A 25,232-nucleotide genomic window follows, 5' to 3' on the forward strand; every position below is an offset into this window, starting at 1 on the left:
GTTCGGGTTTGTTGTTGGTGATGATGACATGAAAATATTTGTTGTTACTGGAAGGCGAGCGAGGAGTGAGTGTGAAGGAAGGGCCTGGCAGGGACGCTCGCTTTCAACGAACATACACACACCTCGTTCGGAGATTGCCGTTCACGGGAGTCGCGGAGGAGCGAACAGCGGCGATGTCGGTGAATATGGACGAACTGAGACATCAAGTGATGATAAACCAGTTTGTTTTGACTGCGGGCTGCGCGGCGGATCAAGCGAAGCAGCTTCTGCAGGCGGCGCATTGGCAGTTCGAGGTAACCGAGTGATTAATAATCGATCACACCATTATTCACCGCGACGGTTTTGAGTCTAGCATTGATGGTTTGTTGTAGGTGGGCTGTGTATCAAATCCTGGCAACGCGTGTTCGTTCAAAGCGATTTTTCATCGTGTAGGATGCACTCACTCCATTATATAAAGTCACGTCGCGTTTGTTTACATGTAAATAGCTTTTCACGTTGACTATAGGCTGTGTTTTCATCCGTTTGTGAGGGCTAGCCTGCTGTTAGCCGGTTAGCCAGACCCTTTAAGGAAACAATTAGGCAGAGCAGCTTTGTGTTTGAATCCACACTAAAGCACTGGCAGCTCACTGAGATTATCTGTCCGTGTAATACAACAAAATACTGGCCTGTGGAAACCAACACGATGTGTTTTATAGTATAGTTCATAGTGATTAAACTCAAAGCTGCTCACAATCTTGAATATTTTTTGTTTTAAAGACTTATTCTAGACATTTAGGCTTTGCACGTTGAAAATGGATGGGTAGATGTATAAAGAGATGTATGAATGTAACGTTACAGATTGGTGGAGGATAAAAAGATGAATGGAAAACTGGATGGATAGATGGGGGGAAAAAGATTGATATGGATAGATAAAGAGGTAGACACATATTTACATTTAGCAGTCCATACATACCTTGGGAATCGAACCCATAACCTTGGTGTTGCTAGCAATGTGCTCAACAGATTGTACACATGAATAGATAACCAGATGGGTGATTAGACATTGATATGACTAGACATAACCGTTATGTCCTTTTACTCAAAATACATGTGCACAGTCACCCAAAGAGATGTTTATATGTGATACTGGACCACAAAACCAGCCATAAGCTTTCCATTGTAGATGTATGGTAGGATATGACAATATTTGGCAGAGATATAACTGTTTGAAACTCTGGAATCTGTTTGAAAAATAAATATTGAGAAAATCACCTTTGAAATTGTATAAAAGTTCTTAGCAATGCATATTAATAATCAAAAATTAAGTTTTGAAATATTAACGGTAGGAAATTTACCGAATATCTTCATGGAACATGATCTTTACACAATATCCTAATGAGTTTTGGCATAAAATTATATTTTTGTATTTTTTGGCTGTTGTCATGCATCAAAGATAAGTACAGCCTTCAAAATATTACCAAAGAATCAAGTAGTACATAAAGAAAAGTATTGCATTTCATATCAGTTTGTATTTGATGGTTTATTAATTAGTGTACGCCTGTTTTACGGCAGCTCGCATATGAAGTGTGTGGTTGTTTTGAGTGTTTCCTGTAAGGAGGAAGTGTTTGCCACAAACGGACATGCCTCAGAGACGATCTCATCAGCACTGTTGCAACACACTCAGTTTTTTTATTTACATTCCCTGCTGAAAATGAAGCCCAAGTGAACCTAAACGCACTTTAATCATTCACGTCAGCTCACGTGTGTTTGTGTTTTGTTCTGTATGTGGTATGTTCGTTGTGTTGACTGTTAGAAATGGTCCAGTGGTTGAGTACAGCACACACTGGTTTGACTAGTTAATGTATGTATTGTTTATAAAGTACACATGCGTGTAGTAAGGCAAAGAGGGAGTCAATTTTCTTACGCTCAATCCTAGTATGTAGGGTAAAGTTTACTCTACTCACAACAGGCTATGTTTGGACTGGAATACTGCCTATTTTTGAAAAGAGTAGTATGTGAAACAGCTTTTATTGATAATGTAAAGCATTTCAAATAGTAGTACGCTGTGTTGTTGTCACGTGATCTTATAACATACACATTTAATAAAGCTTGATTCATTCATGTCATGAACTTTTGTGCAAAATAAAAAAAGGTCATTTTTAACTCCAAATTCAGACACTTTTTTTTTTTTTTTTTTTTCTTTTTTTTTTTTTTAAATCCTATGGCAGAAACTAGCTTCCACAATGTACTGCATGTTTAAGTAAAGTGTGTTTTTTTTTTTTTTTTTTTTAGAAAGAAATCGCATATTATTTTCTGAGTAGGTACTTCTTTTGGATGAGTTCTTACTTTGTGACACTTAAGAAGCATGTTCTATGTAGTGCTGGGCAACGAATAATCGTTTTGGTGTACATAATATATGTGTGGGTGCTGTGTATGTTTATTATGTATATATAAGTATACTATTACTATACAAGTATAGTATGTTATTTATATATAGTATACATTATATTTACATGTGTATATATTTATATTCATGTAATTTATATTATAAATGAATATATTTAATATATAAACATAACCATTTTTTTCTTAAATATATACATGCATGTGTGTGTATTTATATAGGCATAATAAATATACACAGTACACACATATATTAGGTACACAAATTCATTTTGGATGCGATTAATCACGATTAATTTTTTCTCAGCACTAGTTCTATGTCTAGGGGTGCACCGAATTTTTGCCTGACAAAAATCTTTGGTTTTTGGCCTAAAAAATAGGTTGAAGATCCAAACGGAAAGTATTTAATTGTTTAAAAAAAAGAAAAATTCAGTTCAGACTCATCAATTTCATGCATTTAAAAAGCCTAGTATTAATGCTATAAATTATGCAGTAAGTATTTTAAAATATTTTAAAATAAGTAATTTTCGGTTTCTGTTTTCAGCCAAGCGCATCCTGGTTTTTCGGTTTCAGTTTCGGCCCAAAATTTTCATTTTTTGGTGTTGTTTCACTGCAATTCACAAATCCTCTCCTGCGGCCTCATGAAAATGTAAAGAGTCCAGTGAATGCGCTCTTCAGAAAGTAATACGTTTTTTTTTTTTTTTTTTTTTTTTTTTTTTTTTTTTTTTTTTTTTTTGAATACTATGAATTCAGACATATTGCTCTTTTAACATACTTTTAGTTTCCATACTATAGTTTCCTACTATATGTGACCCTGGACCACAAAATCAGTCGCAAGGGTTGGTTTTTTGAAACTGAGATTTTTATGTCTGAAAGCTGAATAAATAAGCTTTCCATTGATGTATGGTTTGTTAGGACATTATTTGGCTTAGATACAACTATTTGAAAATCTACAATCTGAGGGTGTAAAAAAAAAAAATCAAAATGTTGCCTTTAAAGTTGTCCAAGTGAAGTTCTTAGCAATGCGTATTACTAATTAAAAAAAAAAAAAAAAAGTTTTGATATATTTACAGTAGAAAATGTACTTATTTTCATGGAACATGATCTTTACATAATATCCGAATTATTTTTGGCATAAAAGAAAAAGATGATAATTTTGACCCACACAATGTATTGTTGGCTTTTGCTACAAATATACCTCTGCTACTTATGACTGGTTTTGTGGTTCAGGGTAACATATATGGTAAGTATTGTACACATGGCATATACTGCACTTGTTTGTCAGGGCATACCGGTGTTGTCATAACCGTTGCCTCATATACGTCACTGTGGTTCGTGTTTGGTAACTTTTGCTGGTTTGTTTTTTGATTTTGAAAGAAAGGAAGTGAGCCCCACCTTCACTAACAGATATGCTTCTGTTTACATTCCCAGCATTGACTTTCTCAATTCAGCGTTGTTTCTCCTGAAGTATCCGCAGCAGAGTCCAGATGGTTTTTCTGATGTATCTCCTTCTGAGCGATCTGTTGTGGCTGCTGTAGTTTGAACAGGTGGTCTAACAGCGTCTCTCTCTCTCTCTGGTGTTGGTAGTAGTGTGATTGATTGTACCAAGTGCATGTCCAGGACAAGTGTCCCCTTTGGATCTCTTATACGACTTATAGCTTCAGTGACAGATGAAGGAGTCAAAAAGGTCTGCTCTTAACCTTCTGGTCTCATTCTGTGATAACATCAGCCAGGGCCAGCTAAAGCTTACCCTTCCACGCTGTGGAAATCTACACGTTGACTAGCTTTGAAAGTCTCATCTATATTGTGCTTAATTTGGTAGCTTATTGATTGCGTCTTGTGCATCTTTGATGGACGCAAGTGGTGTGAGGTTGTGGTAGTAAGAACAAAGGGACAAAAACATGAATAAAACAGTGAAGCTGGCGCCGTCTCCTCCCGAGCTGTTACCTAGTTACAGTGGTAAACATTTGTCGTTAGTACTCGCCGTGTTACTCACCATGCAAACCTGCAAGTCAGAACCAAATACTGTGGAAAGAGACCTTTTGGAAAGGGTGGCCATCAAACCAAACGTGAAAATGGCACCAGTGACATTTTCGAGTGTTTGTTGCTATTTTCAGAGCAGTGTTCACATTACAGTGTGGCGTGGAGCAAATTGAGTTTGATTCGCTCTAGCAGCTTCTGTGTGGATTCTCCATTTGTCTCTGTCCCTTTCTGTTCATCACTGACCTGGTTTATTGCGAGCATGCCGTGTGTTGGTGAGACGGCTCTCTGTGGGCATGTTCTGCGCCCGCATATTCCCACTGGAACGGCAGAAATCATTCGCAGAGAGGCTGGGTACGACACTCTGGTGGTGTGTCAACCTAGCGGGCTGCCTGGTATAATCTAACAATAATCACAATTATCAATTGTTTCTGTTGATATTGTAATCATTATTGTCATTTACATGACAATACTTATGTGGGCCAACTGGATGCTGTATTATTTATGTAGCTTACACATTAAAAACAAGCTGAAAATGTATTTAAAATGATAGTTCACCCAAAAATTCTGTCATTAATTACTCACTCTCACGTCATTCCAAACCCGTAAGACCTTCGTTCGTCTTCAGAACACATATTAAGATGTTTTTGATGAAATCCAAGAGCTTTCCTGCATAGACAGCAACACAACCGCCACGTTCAAGATCCAAAAATGTAGTAAGAAAAAATGTAGTTTAACATCGTTAAAATAGTCCATGTGACATCAGTGGTTCAACTGTAATGTTATAAAGCTATGAGAATACTATCGAGGGTAGTTAATCCCAGAATTTTCATTTTTATCCCATATCCCTGTAGGCAAACATGTAGGCAAAAAAAATCCCAATGTATATTTTATATTGGTTCACCGACAGAAATCTGCTTGGTTTGAAAGTTGCATCATCGAACATGGACCTTTTTGTCCTTTTGTTAAAAAATGTGGCCATATCTTCGCAATATTTGAGCTCTGCTATAAATAAGTCTGCACACAGTTCAGATTCTAATGAATGATTTACACCTTGTCTAGTCTTTATTGATTACAGTAGGATTGCTTGAGATTTCTTCCACATTGCTTTCAGTGTATTTACAGTGATATGTAACAAATCCAGAATGCTTTCAGATCAGCCTTGATTCTTTTAGCTTTGGTTTTAAAGCTTTTTAAACAGGATTCATACAAGGTGCTTAAAGTGCTTGAAGTACTTGAGTGTGACTTTTTGAAATTTAAGGCCTGGAAAACCCTTGACAATAGCAATACTTCTGCGAGGTACTTGAAAAGTGCTTGAATTTTTGAAAGACAATGTATTTATGAAAGACGTGTTTAATTTTTTTTTCAGTAAGCATGTATCTTTTCACACAATTTAAAAAAAATACTCTTTTTGCTTGTTTCAGTTCATGACGCTAGTTGTACTCAAATAAAACGTTAGAATGTTCATGAAGTATTCTCAGAGCAGTTTTGAGATATTGTTTATGTATTTATGTCCTCATTTAGTGAGACAACAGATGCTGAAATCACTGCGAGCATCATGCGTGCTTCAGTACGAGTAAACAAAACCGCGCGTTTGCGCCATTCATTAACACACAGAGACACACAGAACATGCAGGATTCTTATTAAAATGGTCTTTTTACGGATGAATATTTACAAATACAAATCACAATTTGATTAAAGTGTAATGACATTCTATTTATTATTCCATCCAAACTTTGACAAATTCCATGACATTCCACGTTAAACTGTAAATTCCATTTTTATTACTGGATTTTTATTAATGAATGGTGCAAATTCATTTGATTTAAATCGGAACAGGTTTGTGAATCATTTTGCAAATTGAATGATTCAAATCAAATGATTCGCGATACACGATTTGAAGTCCCAATCTAAATCGAATGATTTGTGATATGCAAAGTTCCAGTCTAAATCAAATTATTCCCGATCCGCGATATCCTGATCTGAAATGATGGTTCGCGAATCATTATTCAGATTAGGACTTCAGAGCGTGGATCACAAATAATTTGATTTAGATTGGAACTTTGGAGTGGGTTCGCAAATCTTTTGCTTTAGCTCGGATCTTCGGATTCCTAATCATTTGTTTTAGATCAGGATTTCAGATCTAAGTCGTAAAGAAATTATGGTTTTTGAAGATTGATTGATTGGATGACTTTGAACTTGGAGGAGAAAATGAGATGGGAGATTTTCGACGTACCCTAACTGTATTAAACCGGAATACACAGAGTTCACGCAGAGCTAGACAAGACGAGCATTCGAGGGTAAAAAGTGTATAAAGTGTATAAATTGTCCTGTGTATAAATTTTTTTTTTTTTTTTTTTTAAAGAAAACCAATCGTTTCGCTGGATATGACCCTTCTTCCTTGGCTGGGATTGTTTCGAGAGATAAATCCTGAAATGTTTTCCTCAAAAATCATAATTTCTTAACGTCTGAGGAAACAAAGACATGAACATCTAGAATGACAAGAGGATGAGAACATTATCCCTAAATTTTTGTTCTGGAAGTGAACTTCACTCCTTTTTTTTTTTTTTTTTTTTTTTTTTTTTTTTTTTCCCATCACACAGGAATTTGCACAAGAATTGACTTCATATCAGAATGTCTTTCAAACATTCATTCATTCTGAACTTCCAGATCTGGCGACTAGCATCTCCATTGGGAAGTGCATTGAAACAACCTGGGAGTTTTGTTTTAAACCAATGAAGATCTTTCAAAACCTGATTCCTAGAAATCCTAGCCAATCAGAGTAGAGCTTTCAGATTTTTAATGAGCTTTTGTCCAGTTTTAGTGCAGTACAAACATAATTCATGCTATCTTGAATGGGTAGCTTACTAGGATCACAAGCTGGCCTGTGTATATTATTTAACTGTTAGACTCATTGTTAGTGCGGATGCCAGGTTTGCACATTGAGGTATCCTCCTTTAGCGGTCAGTGCCAGCGTTAATACAATACAGATGCTCTGAGGTACAAGCGAGCGTTGTTTAGAGCCATAACCGTGTGTGTGTGCAGTAGGAAATGAGCAATAGTCGAGCACTTGCATGGGAACAATCTCTGTACACATGACGGTGTTTGGGGGAGGGACGGAGAAGATCTGATGACAAAGAGCTCTGTGGTTGTGTAGCAGCGGAAACAATGGCGGATTGGCGAGTTCATCTTGATATGTGTGTCACGTCAAGCCGCAGACATTCCTGCACTCGCCGTGGCTGTTGTTAAACAAAACGGGAGAGCAGGAAAAAGACAGATAAAGACAGGAGAGGGGGAAGGGGCCGGACGGGGGAAGAGAAGAGGGCGCTCACTGAGGGAAGTGTTACCAGACGAGGGGTTGAGGGAGAGAAGGCCAGACACTCATGTGGCAATATTTTGACTGTTTAAAGGCTGAACGTCGCGTTTTGAGAAGCACTGAATGTGTGAATCATCGTCAAATCATATTCTGAAACTGATATGAAACTCTGCTCTTAAATGGGTCATTTACATGATGCTGTTTTGTTCACAGAAAAATCTAAGAATTTATTTGAAATCGATTGGTAATTATTTTTCACATACACAACCAGTCAAAAGTTTTTGAACAGTAAGATTTTTAATGTTTTTTTTTTTAAATAAGTCTGCTCACCAAGCCTGCATTTATTTCATTCAAAATACATCAAAAGCAGTAATATTGTGAATTTATTATTTTTTACTACTTAAAATAACTCTTTTCTATTTGAATTTATTTTAAAATGTAATTTATTCCTGTGATCAAAGCCAAATATTTAGCATCATTACTCCAGTCTTCAGTGTCACATCATGATCCTTCAGAAATCATACTAAAATGCTGATTTGCTGTTCAAGTTGTTGTTATCAATATTTTAAACAGTTGAGTAATTTTTTTTTTTTTTTCAGGATTCTTTGAGTAGAAAGGTGCAAAGATCAGAAGTTATCTGAAATAAAATAAAATATTTATGTTTTATTTTTTGGAAAAAAATTATAGAAATTAATACTTGTATTTTGCAAGGGTGCTTTAAATTGATCAAAAGACATTTATAATGTTACAAAATTACATTTCTATTTCAGATAAATGCTGTTCTTCTGAACTTCAAAGAAACTGGAAAAAATTATACTCCTCTGTTTTCAAAATAGTAACATCTTTTTAGCAGCAGTTCAGAATATTAGAATGATTTCTGAAGGATCATGTGACTGGAGTAATGATGCTAAAAATTCAGCTTTGAAATCACAGGAATAAATTACATTTTAAAATATATTCAAATAGAAAACAGTAATTTTAAATAGTAAAAATTTTTCAAAATTTTACAGTTTTTGCTGTTCTTTAAATCAGATAAATGCAGGCTTGAGACTTCTTTATCTTACAGTTCAAAAACTTTTGACTAGGCTTGTACTGTACATTTAAAGTGGAAGTCATTATAGTGTAAACTTCAATATTAATTTTTGCATTCCTATTTGCTCCAGTAGCAAAAGAAAAAAATGGCATAACATTTCTAGTCCACCGTAGACTTTAAAAAAAAAAAAAAAGAATATCGAGAAACTGATTACATTTGATCAGAAGAGAGAAGAATGACCAATTCACTTCATCAGCCACTGTATTAGCAACACTCACACAGTGGCATTAACTCATTCTCTGTAATTCCAATGCTATATAATACAAAAGTGTAGTGTTATAAATGAGATCATTAAAAAAAGTACTTTGGCATAAACTTTTATTATCAAACACTGAAGATTTGTAAAATTATTAATGATGTAATAAAAGAAAAGTTTACTAAATGAAATGTGGTGCAACCAACAGACACATGATGCAACCAAACAGAAACTTGCAAAGGAAAAAAAAAAAAAAAGAAAAAGAAAGTCAGTGTGTGTAAGAATTGTAATATGAGGTAAGATGTCATGTGGTGCAGCTCCCCAAAAAATCTGATGATATTTATCAAGTCATTATAGTTTTATCTATATATATATATATATATATATATATATATATATATATATATATATATATATATATATATATAATCTATTTTTATCTATTAGTATTAGAAATACTGTAAACAAAAGCTTCCAACGCTTGCCCCACCTCTGTGGGTTTCTGATTGGTCCACTGTTTTGGAACTGATATTGATGAGCGGCGCTGTGTAGGTTTAAATTTAAACTTGACACAGCATTTTAAACACACCAATTACGTGCGAAACAGTGCAAAAGATGCAAGCGCAACGGCCATATAAATGGACAATATAAATTATTTTATTCTTTTTTTTTTATTTTATTATTATTTTTTTTTTTAAAGGCTACCAAATAAAATGTGGTGCAACCAACATTTAGAAAATTGCTGAAGAAAAAAACATAAAATAAGAAATTCAGTCAATAAGTAAAATATGAGATCATAAAATATCAGATCATTGAGTCAGTGTTACTTCAGGTAAATAGTCACGTGGTGCGACTCCCCCAAAAATGTGATGATATTTATCCGTTAACAATTATATTTGTTAAAATACTTTATCTTAAAAAATATATTACTTATTGGAAATAATGATAATGATGAACACTGCATGTATTTAAGGTGTAAGGGTCAAGTTATGTCATCCCATTGCGCAAAGTCACATGACTTTGTTGATGCGCATGGAGTAATTTATCCATCTCCCATTTTTCGCACAAGTTAAAACCACCTCAAGCGAGCGTAAAAACTTTTTGCAAATTAAGGTAGGGCTGTTACTAACGATTATTTTATTAATCGAGGAATTGGATAATTGAAATACACATAAGTGAACAGTATGCTTGAAAATGACTTAAAATACATATATAATAGCAATGGGGCAATAATAATTATTTAAAAAAAAAAAAAATCAGCCTTTTTTGATTCAGTACTTTAAAATGTGCATAAAAATGGAGTGAATGTAAACGTAGCTTAGGAGTATTTTTGCTCCATTTAGACTCAAAAGCTGCATGATTTGGGGCGTGATTAAAGTCTGTAGCATAAAAGTATAAGCAGTAATAGCGATGCTTGTCTGAAAAAGGAAAACTGGTTTGCCTGTGTTTGTGAATTTTCCAATCTCACATATATCTGTATCTCTGAGCCCGCATAGTGTATTAGTTCCTAGAATCCTGCACAGATTGCATGACGGTTTAGAAGCCCTCATTTAGATCACAGAGCGCTTGGACCGATTGACCCGCGTCAGTCACCGTCAGGGAGGAGGGAGCGGAGAGAGCCATGGTTTCCAAACCAGAGTTGTTCTGCTCATTCATGTTGTAACACAGATCCCTCCGTCTCATCCCCATCTCTTTCTCTCTCTCTCTTTCCGCAGACGGCTCTGAGCTCCTTTTTCCAGGAGGCCAACATCCCCAGTCATCACCAGATGGTAAGTGCATTTCGTACGGAGAGAGAAGGGAAAAAGAGCAGCGCCGTGTTCAGCATCCTGTCATTGTGATCAGGCGGCCCGTTCTCAACATAGAATCTGAGAGAATAATGAGGGGCTGGACTTCCTGAAGGCCACGGATATTATTAAAGAGCTTGAAATACACTTATCATGCTAGTCAGAGCTTAGTAACAGTCTGAATTGTTTTTCATGCCCTGTTTCCAGCATCTCTCTGACTCTTAGATAAAATTTGACGTCATATCCAGAGCAATTTCTGGATGACTTGTTTTTGCAACACAGTTTCGGTAAATGGTCATAGTTGACTAGGAATTAAGTGTTTATACAGGATCTTATTGTTTTTTTTTTTTTATGGATAAATACTATTTTTCTGTGAGGTTCGGTTTTAAATTCTATTTATAGGCATAATTTCATAGCATAAAGAGCAGATGCAGTAGGGAGAATATTATACTGCTTTCTGAGACAAGTTATTTAAGCCAAATTCAAAGCATTGCATATATATTTTTAGGACAACACAACCCCAGAATGCATTGCAAACAGTGTTGTTGTTGTTATTGTTAACTAATTAACTAATAACCATTAAAAAAATTAATTGAAGTAAAGTACTGATGGTAACTGATACAAGTACTGAAATGAAAAGTAACTGAAATGAAAGTAAAACTGAAATAAAATTAAAATATTAAGTAACAGATACAAGTTATTAAAAAAAGTATTAACTGAAATGAAAGTAAAATGGAAATAAAATAGAAACTGTTTAGAAATATTAAGTAACCGATACAGATTACTAAAATTACTAACTGACATTAAAGTAAAACTGAAATAAAATGTAAACCATTTAGAAAACTGTTTCAAAATATTAAGTAACTGATACAAATTAGATGAGAACTATTTAGAAAATGTTTAGAAATATTAAGTAACTGGTTTCTGGAACTACTAACTGAAATAAAAGTAAAACTGAAATAAAATGAAAACTCTTTGGAAAATGATTTCTTAATATTAAGTAACTCATACAAATGACTATAATTTCTAACTGAAATTGAAGTAAAACTGAAATAAAAACTTTTTATAAAACTGTTTAGAAATATTAAATAACTGATACACGTTTCTTAAATTACTAACTGAAATAAAATAAACTGTTTAGAAAGATATTTAAAATATTAAGTAACTCATACAAATTACTAACGGAAATTGAAGTTAAACTGAAATAAAATGAAAACTATGTAGAAAACAGTTTAGAAATATTAAGTAACATACAAATAACTAAATTTTTTAAACTGAAATTAAAGTAAGACTGAAATAAAATGAAAACTATTTGGAAAACTATTTCAAACTATTAAGTAACTGATAATATAAGTTACTAAAATTACTAACTGAAATTGAAGTAAAGCTAAAATAAAATGAAAACCATAAATTTTTTTTTTAGAAATATTAATTTATTTTTGTGTATATATGACAAACACAAAATGATTAAATTCAACATGAAATTACCTTAAATTTAATTACATTTTAATTTAAAAAATTAAAAGCACCTCCAAATATTAATAAAAACTGTAATACTACAGAAATCTAAAATAACATTGATTACGACAGACTTCTTACTAAAATAGAAGACCTACAGAGGTGATTATCATTGTAATTGATTCAGTACAAAAACTTTAAATGTTTATGTGCACTATTTTATTAAAGGGGTCATTGGATGCAAAGTTCACTTTTTCATGTTGTTTGAACATTAATGTGTGTTGACAGTGTATGTACAAATCAAATCTACCCTATAATGATAAAAATCCATGCAGTGGTTTTTAATTAATCTGTAAAAATAATATTCCCTTCTTCAAATTGAGCCATTCTCAGATGCCTGTCTTTGTTGCGCAACACCAACAGAGGCCGCTCCCACAATAGTTGATTGACATGAGCGTCTTACCTCTGATCAACTGTTACAGTCCGACCTCCATTGTTTCAATGCCGGAGCAGGGATGTAAGTTAGACAAGAATATCTCCGATTGAGTGATTTGAGGTGTTGTGTTGCTGGATGTAATAATGAACATAGTGGTCGTCATTTACTCCCGACATCTGAGCTGCTGAAGATGCAGTAGATTACGTTTGTTTATGAATGGAATGCGCCTCCCGATCTACATATATCCGTCTATGTTCGCGCAAATCATTCGTGATCCAGCTTCACCTACAGCAGAAGTGAATATAAGGGTTTTATGAAGCTCTGCAATTATCTTTCCTAATAATGTGCTAGTTAGCAAGTTTCACGGCTAAACGCGCTAAATGTGGCTAAAGTAAACAATCTCTCAGAGCAGCTCGTCACTCCACAGAGGTAGAGAGGGGCGGGGCGAGCAGAGCTCATTTGCATTTAAAGGAACAACCCCTCAGAATGGGTTGATTTTTGCAGAGCTCATTTTGACAAGGTAAAAGGGTGTTGTTTTACACTACCATTGAGAATTTTTAACCAAAGTATATTAAAGACTTTTCATTAAGTCCCTAAAGAATCATATCAACTTGTGAAAAATGGGCATCCGATGACCCCTTTAAAATATCATGGCGTTAGCTTTAGCAGCATGCTAACGTCAAATTATTGAGGAAAAAACAACTCTCACATGTGCTCGATACAATAGTACTAGTTGTGTGTCTTGTGAAGTTCTAGCTTATGTAGAGCATTTAAAATCTGTCATTTCACTTCTTTCTTGTTCAAAAACATCTAGATGGAGCAACGACATACTTTTAACTATTTTTAATTTGCCATCGCTGTCTTTTATGAACACTCATGATGCCAGACTTTGTAAAAAAGAAAAAAAGAGCTAGATATGACACAATGACTTAAGAATTTAGATGACTGTAGCACTGATGCTTTAAAGGGGCTGAATTTAAGAACTCAAGGTTTCAACATGCTGACAGTTTCATCCTCTTTTAAGCAGTCTGAAAAAAATTCTGGGAAGACTAGACTAGTCTATACAGCAGAGCTGGGTCTGAAAGTCTTCCAGCCGTGACTCCCACTCATGTGTCCACATCCTGTCTCCCTGGATATGTAGTCTTATAAATCAGCGATATGAAGATATGCTAGAGAAAACCCTCCGTGACAGGAGCAGATCTGACCCAGCTGTTGATCGTTCGATCAGTGATGTGGTCTAGTGCTTGATGAAGTGATTTTTGGGTCTGTACACACAGACATGCAGCTGTTTTAGACGGCTGAAACACGAGCCGTGCCGTTTCCTCTTGGAAAAAAACAGACGTGCAACCGCTGTTCTTCAGTCTGCCGAGGGTTATGCAATCAGTTTTTCTTCTCACAAAACCAGTCCCTGTGGACAAGCCGCGATATGATTCTTGCAGTCATGCTGCGTTTTAAAAGCTCAACGTCAGCCTCCACCCACGACATGTGCGTGCCTGAATCTGTGTGTGTGTGTGTTTTCTTTTTTCTCTCCCGCTTTTAATCTGCCTGTATGTGAGGGAGTGTGTTTGAGAAAGGCAGAGGCAGGAAGTCTATCTGTGTTTGTTTTTATTTTGAGAGCAGCCATTACATCATGCAGCTGGGGACCATATATGGGCAAAGGGGCGGAGCAAAGACAAAAGCAGGATCTGATTGGATCAGAAGCCTCTGTGTGTGAGATACACATGCAGTCAACACAATGAAGTCATTTATAAACACACGGGACCTATTTCCTGAGGGCCGTGCTTGTGAGTCACTTCCGTTTTGTTCTCCACACTAAATAAATATACACTTTTTATCTTAAAGGGATCGTTCAGTCAAAAATGAAAATTCTGTTGATAATTACTCACCCTCATGTCATTCCAAACCTGTGAGATGTTCTACTTCTTCAGAACACAAATTAAGATATTTTTGATGAAATCCAAGAGCTTTCAACACCCAGAAAGGTAGTAAGGACATTGTTAAAATAGTCCATGTGACATCAGTGGTTCAACCGTGATGTTATAAAGCTACAAGAATACTTTGTGTGTGCAGAGAAAACAAAAATAACGACTTTATTCAACTACTTCTTGTTCCGTTGTGTTTATTTGGGAAATTTACTAGCAGTTTCCAGAGGTCTGTAGTCAGCTTAGCTGTGGCAGTAGGGCCCAAAGCCACGAGTCTGGACCTGTAGAGGAACCTGTTGAACTGGGCTGCCCCCTCCTCTCGGCAGAGCCGGGCCTGTTATTGGCACACGTCCGCATTGACTCTCTCGAGGCGGTTCAGAGCGCTGTAGAAAGTCCCTCAGGCCTCAAACTGGTCCTCTGAGCTCCTGGCTGGGCCAGGCACACACTGTTATGACTGTCCTTGAAAAGAGTCTCGTAGCAAAACACTCCACCCTCTGCCGACCTGCATAGTTCAAAACACTTGCTGAAACCTGTAAACATACTTGCTGTCCATCTGCTTGAATTATTTATATATTTTTTTCCTGCACTGTTACAAAAATACAAGCTGCACCTTGCTACTTTTAAACTATTCGGATAGTTGGGCCAGTTAACTTCCATTGTGGGTACTGACAGCGTTATCACTTAAAGGGATAGTTCACCCAAAAATGAAAATTTGTAATTATTCGCTCTCATGTTGATGTAATGCTTGTCAAAGACATGGAAGAGAAGAAATTGTTAAATGAAGTCATTATTTGTCTTTTCTTTGTGCACAAAATTTATTCTCTGACCATTTTACATTTTATGTCACATGGGCTATTTTAACAATATCCGTACCTCCTTTCTGGGTTTTGAATATGGTCGTACCATTGCTGTCTATGCAGGGTCAGAAAGCTCTCGGATTTCATCAAACATATCTTAATTTGTGTTCTGAAGATGAACAAAGGTCTAACAGGTTTGGAAAGACATGAGGGTGAGTAATTAATGACTGAATTTTCATTTTTGGGTGAACTGTCTCTTTAAGTTGTATTGAATGGGGAACATTTCTTTATTATCTGTGATCTCTCTCAAGACTATTTTAACCATCAAGACTTGCCTCATCTTTTTAGCAGCTCTAACAATCTGTAATATTAGTCTCAATGTTGTCACAAAGTGGCTATGAGTAGTTAAATTGCAGATGAAAGGTGCGTTTCCCTGCTGCAGGTATGAGATTATGACTTGTAAAAGTGTTCACGTCCTCATACAGCTCATAATTACAGCTTGCAAACTGAATTTTCTGAGAGCTATGACTTGCACTAACTGAACGCTGCAGCGTCATGTGGGAACACTCAAAATATAAGCGGCTCTGGCAGTAAAATACAGTAGATCTTAATATAAAATGTTTTTTTTTTTTTTTTTTTTTTTTTTTTTTTTAGCATAGTATATTACCATTTTTGTAACACTGTTATTTGTTAACATTAGTTAATATATTAACTAGCATGAATGAACAATAATTACACTATTTATTAATTTTTATTAATGTTAGATAATAAAAATCATTCATTGTTAATGTTAGTTCACAGTGCATTACTTAATGTTAACAAACACAACTTGTGATTTTAATAATGCATTAGTAAATGTTGAAATTAACATTAAGATTAATAAAAGCTGTAGACGTATTTATCATTCTTAGTTCATGTTAATTAATGTAGTTAACTAATGAACCTTATTGCAAAGTGTTACCGCAGTTTTTTTTTTTTTTTTTTTTTTTTTTTTTTTTTTTTTTTTAATATTGTAATATTTATGATGAATTATTCCAGTAAATGTCTTTTGTTAATGTCTTTATAATGCAAGATTAATCTGAGAAATAAGACATGCTGAAGCAATAAGCCCCGTGAAGCTGTGGTCAGGCACGGCGCGAAGCGGAGTATGTTTTATTATAAAATGATTATTCCATATACGTAGTAAGGTTTCACAAAATAAAACAGCAAATAAAGTGTCATGATATTAATAAAAACATTATTCTTCCACCAAACAGTGTAGTTCCTCAAAAACCTTTGTAGTTGCAACAAAGTGGTTGCCAAGCAACACACAAAGTAAACAAAGGTGTGTGTTTGTAGAGTAATTTACAACAGCTTTAAACATGGCTCAACCAATCAGAATCAAGGACTGGAACAATATTGTTTAATAAAATACATTTTATGTAGCTAGTACTAGGGTTGTTATTAACTGAAACTAAAAATGCATAAAAACTATGTAGACATAAAAAAAAATATATGCAAATGACAAAAAACATGCTACCAAATGACTAACACTTAACATAAAAATGGAAAATATTTAAACAAAATAATTAATTAAATTAATGTATTTATACATATGTAATAATATACATAATGTGTATAATTAGCATAATTAATATGTTATTAATGTTTTTATATTATAATATTTATGATGAACTATTCCAATAATTGGCTATTGTTAATGTCTTTATAATGCAATATCTAATCTGAAAACTAAAAATAAAGAAACTTTTCTTATTTACTTACTTTAAACTTTAACATTTCTCATTTAGTTTATGCACTAAAATAACTAAAACTGAGATAAAAATGAATAAGAAGCACATAGACATTTAGAAAAACACATACAAATGACAAAAACATGCAACCAAATGATTAACTTTAAAATGAAAATAAAAATGGAAAATATTAAAACTAAATATTATAAAAAAAACACTGAGTAGCACATAGTTGGATATCCTGCTAAAAAAAAGCTAAAATAAAAAGTAAACATTTATTGAAAAGGTGTTTGCATAATGACTGTTACTTGTTGAATTGTGGTTTTGTCTATTGATTTACTCAAATGGCATTGATTCATTTTGGTGTTAACAGTTTTTTACCACAAGAAGCACATTATTCTACATTAGTAGAACAGATCAGATTGACATCCAGTAATTACATTAATTACGACATGGCGAATGGCAGATATGACATGGCAGCAACAGAGTTGGATTCACAGTACTAAAAATGTACTTAATAGTAAATAAGCTGTTGCTATTTTTTTTTTTTTTCCACTGTGCTAATTGCAATATAATGTTTTTGATTAAATAAAGAAAAAATGCCGAAAAGGAGTAGTGATCAACTGTTTTTTTTTTTTTTTTTTTTTTTTTTAACCGATATCAATACAGATTATTTGCATGTTTATGTGCCCAATAACCAATATGCAGAACCGATATTTATTTACTGTTATATAGTAAATAAATGAGTGAAGTCATACTCCATCCATCCACACCATTCACTTTTTCCTCCTTAATCTTCATATAAATAAAATTTTTTGTTGTTGTAATAATTTTTTTTATTTATAAAATGCATCAGCTGCAACACAAAGCAAAACAAATGTAGAATGTCTAATGTTTTCAAATGGAGAAAATGCATAAAGCACCATAAAGGAGTCATATCAACTTCATTTTAAACTACAGTTTTAGTAGGTTTATAAGCTGTTTAATGTACAGAGTGAAGAATAGCTCACTGGATAATATTCTCTGAAATATTGGAATATAACAAACAAAAAATCATATTGCATTTCTAAACTGGTATGTTATATCAGAATCACTAATATTTTGTCGTTCTAGATTTTCTGACAAAGCGCTGTTTACACACAACTGCTCAAACTGCGATCGCTCACAGAGATAATAAATAAATAATTTCCGTAGAGTTGTATATTTTAGATGTGTATTGGCGAAATAATGGTTATAGTAAATGTTAATATAATTTAGGGTGTTTAAAACAAGTGAATCTTGCTAAAAGTTACATCAACCCGGTGAGTGAACAGCAAAATGAAAGTGACTTTTAGGAGATTAATGATAAATACAACAGAGAGAATTAAATTAAGCGCTTTTATTTCAACATGTGCTCATTCATGGCTGTATATTATTTAATTAAGACAAATTTACGTGTTTATTAGGACGGATTGTCTTGCGTAATTCTGTGAGCTAGTCTATTTCTTAAATCCAAAGCTGCATAAACTAGGTCCATATCAGGCATTTATGTAACACAACTAATATGCGCATTAATGGCTGTTATAATAAATAAAGTTTACTAATTACAGCTAAGCAAGTGCTTTACCTCTGCATGCCGTTGTTGTTGTCTCGTCTCCCCTCAGACGCGCTGAAATGGCGACCCTGCCGTTAATTCTCAAAACACCCATAAGATGGCGGCGTTTATCGGTGAATCCGATATTACAAAACCGATAACCGATTATGGTAAAATGCTTAAATATCAGGAAAAATATCGGTAAATCGATATATCGGGCAATCTCTAGAAAGAAGGACACTGTTTTGAAAATGGCTAATATCATGCTAATGCTGTTTGTAGTGTAACTACCTTTAAACAAGTGATGAGGTTTACTGTATTTCAGAAAATGGCAAAAATCAAAATACAGACTAGTTTAAAAATCTGTTGGAGGAGTGTAGCTGAGCTGTATTTTTCCAGACACGGTGTTTGCTAAGCAGTGTTGATGTAAACATTGAGGCGAGTGAAGATGTGACCTTTGAGTGTTGTTTATATCCACACTGAGGCTGCTGTCTGGATGACCTACTTAACAGACGGATGTGTGTTTGTCCCTTTGACCGGCATCAGAGGTGCTCTACTTGAAATAAAACTCAATAAACTGCTCTGCTGACAGACCCTTTCTGCTCTTACAGCAATCACCTGATCTCAGTGTGTGTGTGTGTGTGTGGCGGTTATTAAAAGAGCAGTTATCAGGAGCTGAAACTGCTGTCAATTATGTGGCCTACTTTTCCTTCATAACATACGGATGGCATACAGAGGCTAAGCAAACAAATCTCACACTTTATGGGAATCATGGGACTGATGCTCAGCACATTGTCGATCATAAACGCTCTCATCCTCGGTCTGTTGTACAGCGAGCACATCCTTTTGTTTAAGAGCTCAGAGTCCCATAAAGCCTCATCTGTAGCTGACATATGCATCTGTGCGTGATTATAATTATGAACCTCACATGGGACATGTGGGAAAACTTCATTTTCATTAGGCAGAGGCTGTCCAGTCATATGTTGTAGAAAGTCATATTTTTATTATTAGTGGTCAGAGACAAGATTTTATTTAATTTATTTGTATTACTTTTTTTTTTTTTTTTTTGCAAGTAACTTTGTATAACCTAGTAAATGTATAACTTACAATCCAAGTCATATTTTAACAAAACTGTCATGTGGTGTGAGCAGCATGCGTTAAAATACATTAAATGGGGAATTAATTCATAATATTAGTAATATTTTTTTACATTTTTATAGTTTTTAAATGAGAACTTTACTTTAAAATAGTGTAAATGTTTTTCAAAACCATATGAAACATATGTGTGTGTGTGTGTGTGTGTGTGTGTGTATATATATATATATAGTCAAGTAAAGTTTTAATTTAATAACTTTAATAACTCTAAAAAATAAACTCAATAATTACTCAAATAATGTATAGCCATATATTTTCGGCTCTTATTTTCTGGCGTTTTTCTCTTTTTGATGAAAACCAAAAATATAATTTTCGGCCGTTAATTTTCGACGGGCTAAACTTTGGTGCATCCCTAATTTCATGTATTGAAATTTAATTTTGTATCAACTGTTCTATACATTATTGACCAACAATTCAAATAAACTGATCCATTTTTTTGTGTTTTTTTTTTTTTTTTTTGTGTTTAGATGTGCACTCCACGCAACACTCCCGCCACGCCGCCCAACTTCCCCGACGCCATCACTATGTTCTCCAAGCTGCGGACGTCTGAATGCGCGGGCGGCAACGGAGCGGGCTCTTCGGCCCAGGTGTCTATGGCGTGTTCTCCTCCTCCCCACTCCTCCGCACAGGGATTCGGCTCATTCTGGGCCTCCTCGCCCCCCAACCACCAGCCCGTTTGGCTGCCGCCGTCCTCTCCCACAGGCCACCACGCGCTCCATCACCACCACCATCACATGCACCAGCCGCCCACGTGGCCGCCCGTCTCCCAGCCCGCCAACGGCCAGCAGACGCCCGTCATTTCAGCCCTGCACGGCCAGAGATGAGACTCTGCGGCGGGGGGGGGGGGGACGCGGGGCGGGCCGGAGGTGTAAATTGGGGCGAGGATACACGGTTTAACGGGGCGGGAATATACTCACTGAGACTTTGGATGGCCAAGGGGGAAAGACGTGGTACTCTTTCTTTCTGTTTTCTAAAGATGAACAATCTCTCTTCTTTTGGAGATCTCGTTTTGTTCTTTTGCCTATTGTCGATTTCATTTCTATCCAAACCTGGGAAGAACCACTATGAGGAAAGAAAAAAAATTATGGAAGAGGTGTCCCAAAGAAGCCTCTTTTATTTCGCTATCCAAAAGCGAAAGAGCCACGGAGTCGTCAGCTGTGGACGATCAAGACGAATTCGCCGTATTCGGACTCTCCTCCTCTGTAGCGCTGTGTCGGCAACAAGCACTCGCAATAAAACGGCTGACAACAATAAGACTGAATCACATATCATGGTGGTCGTGCCGTTCTGCATCCCAGGAGGCATCAGGAAGACATTTCTGTATAACTAGTGTCTATTGAGTTTCTTAACAGAGGCTGAGATGATTAATCACCTTCATTTGTTCGTATGGCCTCAGATATAACTGAGATACTGAGCTTTATTCAGAATCAACAAAAACTATTGGTCCAGATAGAAATCAGGAAGAGTTTGCAATAATCCTGGTCAGAAAGTTTATTCTTGTTTGGTAAATTCCCAACGTTAAGCATGCACGCGGTTGAATCAGGAGAGCCTGTTGTGTTTAAACTAAAGTCGTCATGGAGGAATACAGACTTGAGCTTAAAATGTTTTTGTTTGTTTTTCCCACCCTAAGAACTAAAAATACTAGCAGTCTCTTGTGAAGACGTGAGCGGTCTGATGTTTGGAGGCCCAGCGCAGCCGGCGTAGTAAAGCTCAGCTCCACCTACCTCAGCTCCAGCCGTGGCCTGATCTTACCTCCGGACGGCTGAATGGGCTCTCTGTGCGAGCTGCTGCGACCGAGGGCTCAAATACCTCACGCTCTCTGCCGAACGCGCTGTGCGAAAGCGATCAGACTTGGCTTGGACGAGGGGCTGATCTGGTATCACATATTGGCGTTTGTGTCGTACTGATTGTAATGTAACCGAGCGGGAAGGCTGACCCCAGATCAGGACGTTGATTGGCGGTGGTTTTCTGAGATGACGTGTTTGTTTAATTTCGCATGATGTCACCTTCACTTCATTCGTTCATCTTAGACAATCACTTTTGCCGTCTCGCGGTTTGGGTTCGTGGTTTAGCGTGGACCTCAGTCAGGCTTGACGCCATATTTAATGTGAAGCGACTGGAAACAAGGCTGTGAGGAGATAAATGTACAGTCTCGAGTTTAATGTCAAAACTTGATGAAACGTGAAATATGGCTAAAAAAAAATACTTTTTCTTTTTTTATTCAGTATTTCAATCAACAAAATTTGTTCTTCTTGATTCACACTGTAGTTTATTTGCAGAAAAAGAAACACTCTTGCATAATTGATCTTTTAATTCAGTGTCAGTTTATGTACAAATTGATTTATGAATAAAGTACGCAAGAATTTGCTCCGTTGTTTCACACCAATAAATGGTTCGTAAAAGCAATCTTTTGGAAAATGCTTAAATTGTCATGTACAGATAACAAAAAAGAAGCAAAATGAATTTGTGCACATAAATCAATTCTCTGTTAAATTCTACTGATGAACTTAAATGCATAGAAAACAGTTGCAAACTATTTACTATGTAAACTTGAACTATTTGCCTAAATTTATTCTGTTCCTGCTGAAGTTTACTGGTATGATTTAATCGTAACTGAATTAACAAACTGTCTTTTCTCAGATAAATCGTTGAGTTCGATTTAAGCGCACAGAATGAATTTGCGAATGTTTGTAAAACCAGTCTTTCGGAAATTTCGGAAGCCTAAATGCAAGCAGAATAAATTTGTAAATCCATTAAATTGTACCATTGTACCTCAACACTAAGAAACCAAATTTGTTTTACAAACTATATAACCTAATTCGTTCTTTTTGCGTATATTTCACTGTTTTTTTTTTTTTTTGATTAATCGTCACATTCAGTTTACGCACAAACAGAATGAATTTGCAGATGTTTCTAAAACCACACGTTTGCTAAATTTCATACAACTTACAACACGAGCAGACCGAATTTGTGTGCATAATTTGTAAATCGAATCAGTTAAATTGTACTGTTGAACTTAAACACTAAAAATTTTACAAACTATTTATGCAAATTAAGTTTAACCACGACTGGATTTACAAAGTATTTGTACACTCTGATAAATCGGTGCTTTCAATTTAAGCACATACAGAGTGAGTTTGCGAATGTTTATAAAATCAATCTTTCGTAAATTTTCATACAACTTAAACTCAAGCAGAACGAATTTGTGTATGGAATTTGTAAATCTTTTCTGTTAAATTGTACTGTTGAACTTAAACGCTAAGAAATTTTTTTTTACAAACTATTTACACAAATTCGCACTACTTGCATTAAATTGAGACTGGATTTACAAACTATTTATACATTCTCCGATAAATCGTTGCATCCAGTTTAAGTGCAGACGGAAAGAATTTGCAAATGTTTATAAAACCAACTTTTTGTACACTATGCAACATAAACACAAACAAATTTGTGATACATGATTTGTAAATCCTTTCTGTTAGATTGTACGGTTGAACTTAAATGCTAAGAAAACAAATTTTGTTTTACGAACCATTTACCCAAATTCGTTCTGCTTGCGTTTAAGTTTATTTAATCGCGACTAGATTTACAAAGCATTTGTACGTGCTTGGATAAATCGTTGCGTTTATTTTAAGCACATACAGATTGAATTTGCGAATGTTTATAAAACCAATCTTTTGTAAATTTTCTTGAAAGCAAAATGAATTTGTGTGCATAATTTGTAAATCCATTCTGTTAAACTGTACCGTTGAACTTAAACCCTAAGAAAACAAATTTTGTTTTACAAACTATTTGCCCAAGTTCGCTGCTCTTGTGTTTAAGGTAATTTAATTGCGACTGGATTTACAAACTTTTAATATGTTTTCTGATAAATCATCACATTCAGTTTAATTGCATGCAGAACAAATTTGCGAATGTTTATAAAACCAATCTTTTGTTAATTTTCATAACCTAAACGCAACCTGAATGAATTAGTGTACATAACTTGTTAATCCATTCTGTTAAATTGTATCAACGCAAACACTAAGAAAACAAATTTTGTTTTACGAACAGTTTCCCAAATTTGTTCTCCTTGCATTTATTTAATCGTGACTGGACATGCAAAGTATTTGTACGTTCTCTGATAAATTCAGTTTAAGCACGTACAGAATACATTTGCAAATGTTCATAAAATCAATCAAAATTGTAGACATTTTACGCCAGAATGCTTTTGCAAACAGTTTACGTGCATTTGATCGTCTCCTTTTTTGCTAAATGAGCTTTCTTCAGTTGCACCAACCTAAATATGGTGTCTAATTCTACCTCTGGTCCATTTTAAGCATTAGCCATTTTGATTTAATCATAGACGGCTACGTGATAGATCAGCTTCTGTGTTTTGGCCCAGAAAATGCATGCGAAATGCGAAAAGTACTCTCGGTTTTGGAAAACGTCACTAGAACGTAATCGTTTGGTCTTCCGCCGCATCTGGTGGCTGTTGTTTGCTGTGTAGAAAGAAGCCTAGCATGTCAGTCTCCAAAGGTTACAAATAAGTGTTTGGTAGCCATCTGGGCAGTAGGTCATTTCCTGCAAGGATGATTTCGGTTAAAGAGATGGCGGTGGCTCTGACGTCAGCGTCTGGAGTTTGTCTGATCAGTGCCTTGAGGTTTGAAACGTCTCCATTTTATTCAGCTGTCGCTCTGTTGGATTCCCATAGCAACAGGGCCAATACTCTCAAATGTCATTCTCTCGAGGAGCGCTGAAAGGCACAGGCTTCGACTGTTTGAACAGTTGCGCTGCCGTACATCTCGGATGTCGGGCCGTCGTGATTCAGTTCTTCGGGGACGTGTTTGTTTAGACTGCGGCTGTGAGGATCAACATACGCCGTGAGTCATCGCGAGGCAGGAAGACTGACCGGTTCCTTTATCGAGAAAACCAATTCATTAGCGAACAACCTTTTGTATCGATTTCCCTCCTGTACTGTCTGTTCTTTTCCCTTGTTGAGATTTGTATTTATATGTCTGACAAAAAAAAGCTACGATCTGAAACCATTTTGGAGGTCATTGTGTTTTTATTAAGGTCATAATAAATGATTTAATGACTAGTGTGATTTGTGTTTTTTTGTCTTGGAAAAGCGGAAGAAATAAGTGTGGATTTCTTGCATGCGGCAGCAACTCGTTTCTGATGATAACGATGGTTTTGTAACCGTCTCGGTATGTTAACACACTCAAGCTGCTCGTTGAACAATCGCATGATTACGTGACTGAAACTAGGACATCATTATACAACTTCACATGCTAGCAAGTGTTGATGTAAGCATGATCTATCATGTCATGGTTCAGCAAAACGGTCCTCCTTCTGAGGAACACAAATCGAGATGTTTTGAAGAATGTCAGTGCTGCTCTTTTCCTTATGGTGAAAGTGGCTGGG

General features: G+C 35.4%; 1 protein-coding gene across 1 annotated transcript; it reads left to right on the plus strand.

Annotated features, from left to right (window-relative positions):
* ubald2 (UBA-like domain containing 2) lies at positions 1 to 24,912 on the plus strand. Its single transcript, XM_051102924.1, has 3 exons — positions 1 to 293; positions 10,684 to 10,737; positions 20,294 to 24,912. Exons 1-3 carry the CDS (start codon positions 174 to 176, stop codon positions 20,648 to 20,650), a joined length of 531 nt encoding a protein of 176 aa, XP_050958881.1. The 5' UTR covers positions 1 to 173; the 3' UTR covers positions 20,651 to 24,912.
* The last annotated feature ends 320 nt before the right edge of the window (positions 24,913 to 25,232 follow it).

This window comes from Labeo rohita, chromosome 3 (assembly GCF_022985175.1).
Source record: "Labeo rohita strain BAU-BD-2019 chromosome 3, IGBB_LRoh.1.0, whole genome shotgun sequence".
Taxonomy (NCBI): domain Eukaryota; kingdom Metazoa; phylum Chordata; class Actinopteri; order Cypriniformes; family Cyprinidae; genus Labeo; species Labeo rohita.

Excerpts from the sequence above, each read along its gene's own strand:
- ubald2 (XM_051102924.1), top strand. The coding sequence starts at position 174 with ATGTCGGTGAATATGGACGAACTGAGACATCAAGTGATGATAAACCAG. Across the intron at positions 294-10,683 it reads CGGCGCATTGGCAGTTCGAG|ACGGCTCTGAGCTCCTTTTT; the intron begins GTAACCGAGTGA and ends CTCTTTCCGCAG. Across the intron at positions 10,738-20,293 it reads TCCCCAGTCATCACCAGATG|ATGTGCACTCCACGCAACAC; the intron begins GTAAGTGCATTT and ends TTTTGTGTTTAG.